The sequence below is a fragment of the Paralichthys olivaceus genome, chromosome 1 (genome assembly GCF_024713975.1).
Source record: "Paralichthys olivaceus isolate ysfri-2021 chromosome 1, ASM2471397v2, whole genome shotgun sequence".
Classification (NCBI taxonomy): Eukaryota; Metazoa; Chordata; class Actinopteri; order Pleuronectiformes; family Paralichthyidae; genus Paralichthys; species Paralichthys olivaceus.
In genome coordinates this window covers 16,812,024-16,821,503 of record NC_091093.1, presented here as the reverse complement: position 1 = coordinate 16,821,503, position 9,480 = coordinate 16,812,024, and the positions used below count along the sequence as shown (strand labels likewise).

Genomic DNA, 9,480 nt, shown 5'->3' with positions numbered 1-9,480 from the left:
TTCATAGAAGAAGACTGTGCAGGAGAGGGTCTTTGAGGCAGACGTGTTGGTGGCTCGTCGGTCCGTCGTGCTAGCAAAGACGCAGCTGCACGCCGCAGGGAACGAGCCCAGCGGGTCACACACCTGGCAGAGCAGAGAGAGGTAGAAAGACAGCTCACACAGGAAACACTGACAGGGTTGAGCTTCTGAACTTACGGTTGTGTGAGGCGGGTGCGACGCAGCTGATTCAAACAACAGAGAGCGACTGTGTTTGTTTAGTTTGTGTCCCGCAGAGAAGGATCATGGAACCTGATGAGGAGGCCGCCGCCGCCATGTCCGACCAGGCCTCTGGATGCCCCGGTCGAGTGAAGAGCCTCCATGTGCTCACCACCAAGTTTGTGGAGTTAATGCAACAATCTGAGGGAGGACTGCTGGACCTCAGAGATGTACGTGTACGTGTGTGTGTGTGTGTGTGTGCGTGTGTGTGAGAGAGAGAGATTGAGATAGACAGAGAGGGTGTGTATGTGAGTGACTGAGAGAGACAGAGTGTAAGAGGGTGTGTATGTGAGAGAGAGAGTGTGTAAGAAAGCTAGTGTGTGTGTGTTAATTTTTATCCAAAACCCAGTCCTATTGGTCCTAATGAGGCAAAATATGTGAGCTCCTGGTTAAGGTTGGAGATAGGATGTGAATAGTGTTCAGGATAAGTTCAGAGTTAGGTATGAATTAGTCATGGTTAAGTTTAGGGATATGTTTTTTTGTTAGGCTTTCCACAGTGAATGCAAAGGGCTAACAAGGACAGTTGTCTAAACCTATGTGTGTATTTGTGCTTTCACTGCAGCTGAGGACGTTTAATGTCAGATTAGATGACAGTAAGTACGGCGCCAATATTGTAGCAACATGATTTATCAACACATTCACAGATCTATGCACGTTTTTTGCAGATTTGTCTACACATGTGTGCAAATCTCACCACAAATTTGGTCGTTCTTTTACACACATTTACAAATCTGATCACACACACACAGACAAATAATATTGCTACAATATTGGCCCCATAAGAAGGGCTCTTTATCTTGACTGAGACTGCACACATGAAACCAATGAATTAGAGTTAAAAACTCTTATAGGATGAGGCTGAAGAAACTGTGGTGAATGAGGGTCTTTTTGCTCTTTCAGGCTATCAGGCTCATGGCTATCGGACAGAAAAGGCGAATATATGACATCATAAATGTGTTGGAGGGCATCGGACTCATTAGGAGGATGTCCAAGCGCATTGTAAAGTGGATGTAAGTTTTTAACCCTGCCTTGTGTGCATGGATTTGGTTATGCAATGTGTCAAGAATGTTGAGCCAAATGCATTTCACAAAAAAAATACACATGCATTCTTTGAATCAGCGGTACGATGCCAGAACAGAATGATCTCCAGTTAAACCACAGACTGACACAGTTAAAGTTGGAGGTGAGGGACCTGGAGCAGATGGAGTTTATGTTGGATCTGCAGAGACTGTGGGTCGAACAGAGCATTAGAAACATGACAGAAGACTGCAGCAAATATCCTTTTCATGCCTCTTTAAGCTAGAATGCATTGATTTTGTTATTTCATGTAATTAATCTACCTCTATCTACAAAATATCTAACAAAGTTTGGAGAAATGAAAGTATTTGTAAGTGTAAATAAGATGTTGAACAATCTTGTGATCAGATTTAATGCAAGTGGTTTATCTAAGGCACAAAATGCATCATTTAGCAAATCTATTCATTATTATGGTAACGGTCTTCTATCAAAATATGGTACTCTGTCACACAGCAACTAGCTCTGCGAACTATCACGGTGTTTTCATATTGAACCTTAATTCTGACCAACTCTGATTTATGTGAATCACGAAGATATCTGCAACTGCTTCAGTGGTAACGTATCATCACTCACTTTCTCAATTGTATCTCTTGTGTACATGTTTGCGTCAGCGGCATAATATTGATATAGTCAAAATGGAAACAGTTTCACTCTAGAGAGGAAACCTTTGAGTCAGTGCAGTGAAAAACACACACTTTCTTTTTGCAGAACATAAAAGCCATCTCTGTTGCTGCTGTTGAGTTGCCTTGATGGGGTTTTCTGTTGTAAAACAAAGATGGAAGAATAATAAAAAACAATGTTAAAAAAACCCCACAGGCATTTAGATACTTTCCATAAAGTCAGTGTATGATGAAATCCAAGTTATACTCTTATTTGTAATGATTTTTTCACTGGGTTTATGCCAGCCATGAAAGACCGCACTGCAGCATAGAATCAGCCTTCACACAGTTACACAAACATTTATGTATAAATCTCTACAGTGCTTGCACCACCACGACAGCTGACAGTCTCTTGTTTTTCACTGGACTCGAAATATATGAAGACCAAAATAATTTTTGACTTTTCAGTGTGTCATGTCTCATCAGGTCACACACTCCTGGCCGTACGAGCACCGCCTGGCACACAGTTAGACATTCCCATACCCAAAGCTGTAAGTCCTGCATCACTGGAACCCACTGTAGCCTACTGTCTTTGTTTTCTTGCTGCCTTTACCTCAGGTGGGATGACTTGGTGTGTGCGTACATCTTCTTTCAGACCCAGAACAGTCCAGCAAAGTACCAGATCCATATGAAAAGCATCAGTGGACCCATAGATGTCGTACTCCTTAACAAACTATCTGCCGGCTCTGCTCCTGTTGTACTGCCGGTCCCGCCGCCAGAAGAAATTTTACGGAATGCCAAATTAGCAATGTCCTCACATGTGACAGAAAGCAGTGCAAAATCAAGACAGGCGGCCATAGAGGACATGCAGCATCATCATGCATCTCCGCTTATTAACACTGAGCTCAACAGAATGCGTTCACCTTTATGTGAGTATTTTAGCTTCTGCAGCTTCTGTCAGTGTTTCTGTTGATAGGCCACTGAAAGAGAAATCTAACACTTGATTTGAGCTTGGACTCGACCCTGTGCCGTATGGATCCAAAGTCTCTGTCGGAGAGAAAAAAATCTTAGCTTTGAACTTCAGAGGCAGGATCAACAAAGTGATATCACATATTCTTTCACATTTACTCTGTTTTCTTTGGAAAAAGAAGAAAGAGTGGAAGAATGGAGGTTACATTTATCATTGCCTCAAGGGGGTTATGCTTTCTTCAGCATTCTTTTTTTTGTTGTTGAGCAGGATTGTAAAAGAACTGCTGAACTGACTTCAATCATTTTATTGAGGGGTGAAGAAACAATAACATTTTAGAGCTGATCCCAATAAATCAGCAGTCTAAAAAAAATGCCTTCACTTTCTTTAACATGGCACATAGGGCATTAGCCTTGGTGAGTGCCCTTATAGTTTTAGACTGTGACTGGAATCAGGTAATTGCACAGTATAAAGTGACTGCAGTGACGATCACATACATTTTTAAAAATCTTGTTTCCAGTGCGAAATCTATCAAAGGAACTGAGGGACCTACTAGACCCATCCAAAGGTAAAGCTCTTGTTGTTGAAGTGAAGCTGACTTATTGATGTTCACTACATTTTAAATCCATTTGACTGAATATAAGTTTATGATTAACTGTCTCCTCCCTCATTTGTTTGTAGAAATAATGAATACTCAAATAATCACAAAGCTTGTGACCTCTGAAGGTAAGTCCACTTTTTTTTCAGTCTGTCGTGTCGATCTCCTATCAGTAGTTAAAGAGTTTTCCCATTAATCATGTGTATATCTCCGCTCCTCAGTTATTTCTTCACTCTTCCGAGCACCACCCCCGCCACCAGCTGAGCGTGAAAACCTGTATAATCTGGATGGAAGTGAAAACCTATTTGACCTCTACTCAATGTTTGACCATAAACTGTTGTAATAAGACTTCAAAGTTAAAGTCGAAAAGAGCAGTCTGTTTTTAAATAGTTACTTGATTTTACAAATAATAAACAAATGATTTTGAATATGGTGTCTAATTTATGCATATTTATATACACCTCATGGTGGCGCAAGAGAACTATGGGAACTGAATGCCTGAGGACAGTGTCAACATCCTCCATCCAGTAGATATTTCTGTCTGGACCAAAGTGATGGACTTATGAGTGTGATTAAATCTAATTTAGCAGTAAACCTATGTTTACTTGTGGTTGCCATTTGTTTGGTATACTCAAAAATACACCTTTTTCTTAAATTTAACACTGTCAGCAATTACAACTCCTCCAATCAAGACATATTGTATTCTTAAAACACTGATTCATTATTGTTTTTTCACCAAATCTCCACTTACTGTTGCCCACAGGAGGAGCTAGATATATAATAAACACTTTATTGATAATTTCTTAACCCACGTTCTTGGATATAAAATCTTACTGAAAAATATAGTACAGAAGAGTATTCTACATAAATATACACACATATTATTATAAAGACCATCCTTATGAATGATTATTATACTGATCATAATTGTGGAGCCTGGTGACAATTCAACTACTTTCTCCATCTCCATTTCTTTCTATCTATCTACATGTATTTCTATCTACATTTCTTTTTATCTATCTGGTTACATTTCTTTCTTTCCATCTATCTACCTATCTACATTTCTATCTATCTATCCATCTACCTATCTACATTTCTTTCCATCTATATATCTACATTTCTGTCTTTCTATCTATCTATCTGTATCTATCTACATTTCTTTCTATCTACCTATCTACATTTTTTTCTTTCTATCTATCTATATTTCTGTATTTCTATCTATCTATCTGTATCTATCTACATTTCTATCTCTCTAGTTGTATTTACAGTACTCGGGTAAATGCATAGTTACTTCGCAACTCCGATCCATGTTGCTATGACAACAGACCCCAACAAGTGTTTCCATGGCGACACATTGGCGGTACACAGTTTCCAGGCTCGAGACAGAAGTGATCTGTGCTGTAGGATACCATGGTGAGATCAAAGTCATTCATTACAGCCTTATAACAACAGCCCACAACAACACTGTGGTTAGCTACCTAGCGGCTAACGCTCGGGTGTTGTGTTGGACTAGCGTCTTAGCAGCAGTGTTAGACTGAATACCTGTGTTACTATAGAGAGGATGAGGGTTTAACCTTGTTTCCTGTCTTGTGTTAACTTCTGTCCAGCCTCCGAAAAACAAAGACTCGAGTAAAAAGCCTGCAAAGACCAGGACACCCACTCTGATAGATGGACTCACCAAGGAGGAGCTGTCCAAGGAGCAGGTCAGAGTGACACCTCTCACACCAGGAGCCGGAAGTGTCCTGCTCCATGTGACCTGTTCTGTCAGAGGGGATCCCCACAATGTGACCCCTGTGACAGTGTCCGCAAGCCCCGACATTCATATTCGACTCTAAAGGGCGTCATCAGAGGACATTTAGTCTTTAACACAGTGTAAATGACATCGTTTCACCACACCAGCAGTATGGAGGCATGTTGAAGAGGGGTCACATTGGACTTAACACGTTTTTTGTGAACTCAAACACTTCACTCACCTCTCCATAGGCCTAGTGGTGTGTAGATAATGAGTGAATTTTCCTTTTTGGGTGAACTATCCCTTTAAGACGTTGCACTAACACAATAGAGGATGTAAGTCCCTGAAAGACACAAAAACCTGTGCTGCGTGTTTCTCTGCAGGAGAGCAACAGGTGATCATAGATCTCTGTGAAGAATTCAAACTCATATTGGTTTGACATGGGTTGTTATAGTAATTACAAGTGACTAGAAATTGTCTGGATCAGATATACTGTGATATAAAATATATTTCTGTGTATTTCAGATGGAAGAACACATTGTGCGCCTTCGAGAGGAGCTGGATCGAGAGAGGGAGGAGCGAAACTACTTTCAGCTGGAGAGGGACACGATTCAAACCTTCTCGGGGAACACACAGAGAGAGCTACAGGAAGTGACGGCTGAAATGAAACACCTAGAAAAGGACACTGAAGAAGATGAGAGGCGCCACCAAGTAGAGATCAAGGTGACGGAGTGTTTGAAATACTGTAAAAATACTGAAAGGTTCAATATCCTTAACACACAAGAAGCCTTTTGGGGCTTTTTTTTCTGCTGTCAGATCAGTTCAAGGATCACATGCAAAATGAGAATGAAACAACGCTCTCTCCAACTCTTTCCGTTTTAAAGCTTTACAGACAATAACATATTATCATCCATTGCAAAGAGACAAATCTTTTGTTATTTTCATTAAAAGAAAGGATTATGGAGATATACTGATCCTTTCATGAGCTCCTCACTGGGGAAATGTAAAATCAAAGCCGCTGAATATTTGATCTTTGCTTGTGTGAGAGGAGGATTTAAAGCAAGCTGAAAAGCCCCGTTGAAACAGAGCTACAGAATGGTATTGCGTGGGATCCAACAGGTTTGTGACAGCACAGCCTGATAGCAGCAACAAGTGACAGGTAAAAAAAATATACATTTTATATTCAAATGTTTTGTTCTCCCCACTAGGTGTTTAACCAGAAGATGAAGCACCTCCTTTGTGAACACCAGAACACGATCTCTGAGTTGAGAGCAAATGGTTTAGTCTCGACTGAGATGCAGCACAAAGAGCAAAATAAATTAGAGACTGAGCTTCATAAGAGAATTAAGGCCATGAAGGTCGAGATGGAGGAGATTAACGTTGACAACCTCGTCAAGGAGCTTGAGCTGGTTTGTAATACACACCAAGTCTACATGGTTTCTAAACTTCAACATGAGTGGATTCAGCTTTTTACTTTTGCCTCAATGTATTTCCTTCAAATACCTGTGTGGTTGTTGTCTCATCAGAAACACGCCGAAGAGATGAGTAAATTGAGGGACATATTGGAGAAGCAGCTCACAGGTAAACTAGAGTCATACTCAGCAGAGAGCATACCTCCGCCAAGGCCTAATAGTCGCCCTATATTCAATCAAGCTGCACTATATTGCACACACTCGTCAATATCAGTCCCCTAAATATGTCTGTTTTTATCATCAAGATCCATGAATTATTCATATCAAAGAAAGGGGAAAAAAACTCCAAGAATCCACCCCTTTGTCTGGATCCACGCCAAAATTGAGCAGGTTGTTTGTGTGTGCGCTGCCAAGAACTAAATGGGAGCCATCATCTTGTGTCACTTTTTGAATAGAAACTGAAGCTGTGTATGAGGAAAAGATGACGCTTCTGCTGCAAGAGCTGGACAACATGAGGAAAAATGAGATCAGTGAGAGAGAAGATCAGTGGAACAGCCACGTCGATGGTCTCATATCAGACCACAACAAAGCTCTCAGTGAAGCTAGTGAGCTGGTTCAAGACTTACAACAGGTTCTGGAGGAGAATCATTCACTCAAGGTACAAGTTCACACACTCAGACTCTCAGAATCAAAACAAAGAAATGTCTGATGTTTCGTTTGGTCCTGCAACTGACGATTCTTTTCATTATTAATGATTCGGTTGATTATTAATTCTTTTGTCTATAAAAGGAGTGAAAAATGGTAAAAATGACCAGAGGCTCATCTTGACTGATCAATTTAACAACTGTTATTTTATGTTTTGGATTTCTCTTAATTGTCGCAGCACATTTTTGATCCAGTTATGTTTTTCCTCATCTTTTATTTTACTTTTTTTAGATACAAATGAAAGAAATGAAGACGAAACAGCAGCAGGAGGAAAAGGACCTGATCCTTGTTTTGCGTGATAACAAACGTCTTGCTGAGCATCTTTCGAAAGCTAAAGAGGAAATCGTTGAAATGGAGAAAAAAATGAAACACGGGAGAATGGAAAAGGTTCTATTTCCTTTTTTAAACTGAGATTACAATTCTGACTTGTATACTTATATTTGTTGCTACCTGCTTATTTGCTGAGCATGTGCTTTAGTCACTGACGTGTAGCATACTGTACATTTTAAGCACTGTACTATTTATGACAGGACACCAAAGAAAAGATCATAGAAAAGAAGATGAATGATCTGAAACAGGATCAAAAGACGCTGAAAGAGAAATTCGACAAGGTAAAAGTTAAGATTGAGCTGCACGGTGTCATGCTGCTCAAATGTTTGCTTAATTTGTCTGCACTTTGGATGTTAGCCAGATGTTTAAGTGAGCGTTTTTGCGTCTGCGTGTCGTGTGTGTATGTGCATGTCGCACAGCTTCAGCTTGAGAGGGACGAGCTGTGCAAGACGCACTCTCAGTCTATTCAGAGGGTGCAGCATAAAGCAGATCTGAAGAACATGCAGCTGGAGAGGAATCTGAAAGCTCTCACAGACAGTCTGGAGAAGACAAACGCTCAGCTCCAGTCTGTGCTCTCTGCCTCTAACATGGACCACACAGCCCTGTGTGAGCTCATCAACAACATTGAGGTAACTGTTTATGTACATCTACCTTACTCCCCTGCAATCACTTTTATTCTTTGTTGTTGATTAAATTTTTTTGTGCTGTTTGCACATGAAAGGAATTTTTATATAATCTATTTTTCACTTGTAGGAAAACCTTGATTCCAACAATAATACCATCAAGATCTTACAGTTTAAAAAAGATCAGATTTCCAAGGTTAGTGATTCATTTACACATTTGTTTAAACAATTATGATATTTAACAGTTTTTCTACTGAAATTCATACTTTTGGTCCTGGCAGGCTCGTGAGGATTTGCTGCTTTACTACAAGGCCAAGCAAAGGGCTCTTGATGTCCCAGTGGAGGAGCTTCATGCTGAGCCCTTTGAGAGCAGTCGTGCTGGAGAAAGTCAAGGACGGGTCTTAGATCTTCGCTTTGCCCAGAAGTGATTAAACACATTTTAGATAAAAACACCATCAGCAAAGCTTTGATGCAGGGACTGTTTTCTCAAAGTAAAGCTGCTCAATTTGAAAAAACATATTAATTTTTTTCAAAAAAAGGTTATTGTAGCTTTAATAAGCAACACGTTGCTATTTCATTAAAAAATAAAAAACTCGAAACAGGGTTAGAATCATGAAAATGTGATCAGGACATCTACTTTTAACTCACCTCTTTCACTTTCTAACCAGGAATGTTAAATAACAGTCACTTCATAATGAGAATTAGATTTATGGGCGTTCTGAGCACCTAGAGACCTGGACGAATGCCAGGTAGGGCTGCTCATTAATCCAGTGATGCATGGAGAGGGATGAAGTTTTGTACAAAGAAGAAGTTGAAAGGAGCCAAACTGTGGTGCACTGAGCTTGATACCTCACAGCAAGTCTGCATGTTCTCCAAGTGTCTGCGTGTACCACCTCCGGGTGCCCAGGCAGTCTCCAAGACTTGATCAGATTGTTAGGTTGATTGGCAGTATATTGATTGATTGAGAGTAGATCCTGGCGGCAAGTGAAGTTTTGTCTTATGATAAACCTGACCCCAACTTTACACTAACTCAAGCCAGGGAGCTCTGCTTACTACTGAGCCTTGGAGTCTAGTATCTAGTAACAGTACTTTATTATTGCTGCATGATGCCATTTTGTTTCTATTGTTTAAAGTCAAGTCTTTCACACCGATTTAAACTTAAATCAGTGTAAAAGCATTGAG

At 40.2% G+C, this 9,480-nt stretch overlaps 2 protein-coding genes across 2 annotated transcripts; both read left to right on the top strand.

The window, feature by feature from the left end:
* Positions 1 to 3,924, top strand: LOC109636836 (transcription factor E2F4-like). Its single transcript, XM_020098795.2, has 10 exons — positions 1 to 141; positions 259 to 425; positions 1,156 to 1,265; positions 1,375 to 1,530; positions 1,843 to 1,886; positions 2,418 to 2,482; positions 2,587 to 2,860; positions 3,419 to 3,466; positions 3,580 to 3,624; positions 3,718 to 3,924. Exons 2-10 carry the CDS (start codon positions 282 to 284, stop codon positions 3,837 to 3,839), a joined length of 1,008 nt encoding a protein of 335 aa, XP_019954354.2. The 5' UTR covers positions 1 to 141; positions 259 to 281; the 3' UTR covers positions 3,840 to 3,924.
* An 886-nt stretch (positions 3,925 to 4,810) lies between these two features.
* Positions 4,811 to 9,093, top strand: LOC109636837 (growth arrest-specific 8). The gene is made up of 11 exons (XM_020098797.2): positions 4,811 to 4,909; positions 5,104 to 5,199; positions 5,754 to 5,951; positions 6,437 to 6,637; positions 6,755 to 6,809; positions 7,096 to 7,298; positions 7,577 to 7,732; positions 7,876 to 7,956; positions 8,095 to 8,304; positions 8,429 to 8,494; positions 8,580 to 9,093. Exons 1-11 carry the CDS (start codon positions 4,907 to 4,909, stop codon positions 8,724 to 8,726), a joined length of 1,416 nt encoding a protein of 471 aa, XP_019954356.2. The 5' UTR covers positions 4,811 to 4,906; the 3' UTR covers positions 8,727 to 9,093.
* Positions 9,094 to 9,480: the final 387 nt, after the last annotated feature.

Coding starts and splice junctions, on each gene's coding strand:
- LOC109636837 (XM_020098797.2), top strand. Junction 5,200..5,753: donor AGGAGCTGTCCAAGGAGCAG/GTCAGAGTGACA, acceptor TGTGTATTTCAG/ATGGAAGAACACATTGTGCG. Junction 5,952..6,436: donor GCCACCAAGTAGAGATCAAG/GTGACGGAGTGT, acceptor TCTCCCCACTAG/GTGTTTAACCAGAAGATGAA.
- LOC109636836 (XM_020098795.2), top strand. CDS start 282: ATGGAACCTGATGAGGAGGCCGCCGCCGCCATGTCCGACCAGGCCTCT. Junction 1,531..1,842: donor ATGACAGAAGACTGCAGCAA/ATATCCTTTTCA, acceptor ATTCTGACCAAC/TCTGATTTATGTGAATCACG. Junction 3,625..3,717: donor AAAGCTTGTGACCTCTGAAG/GTAAGTCCACTT, acceptor TCCGCTCCTCAG/TTATTTCTTCACTCTTCCGA.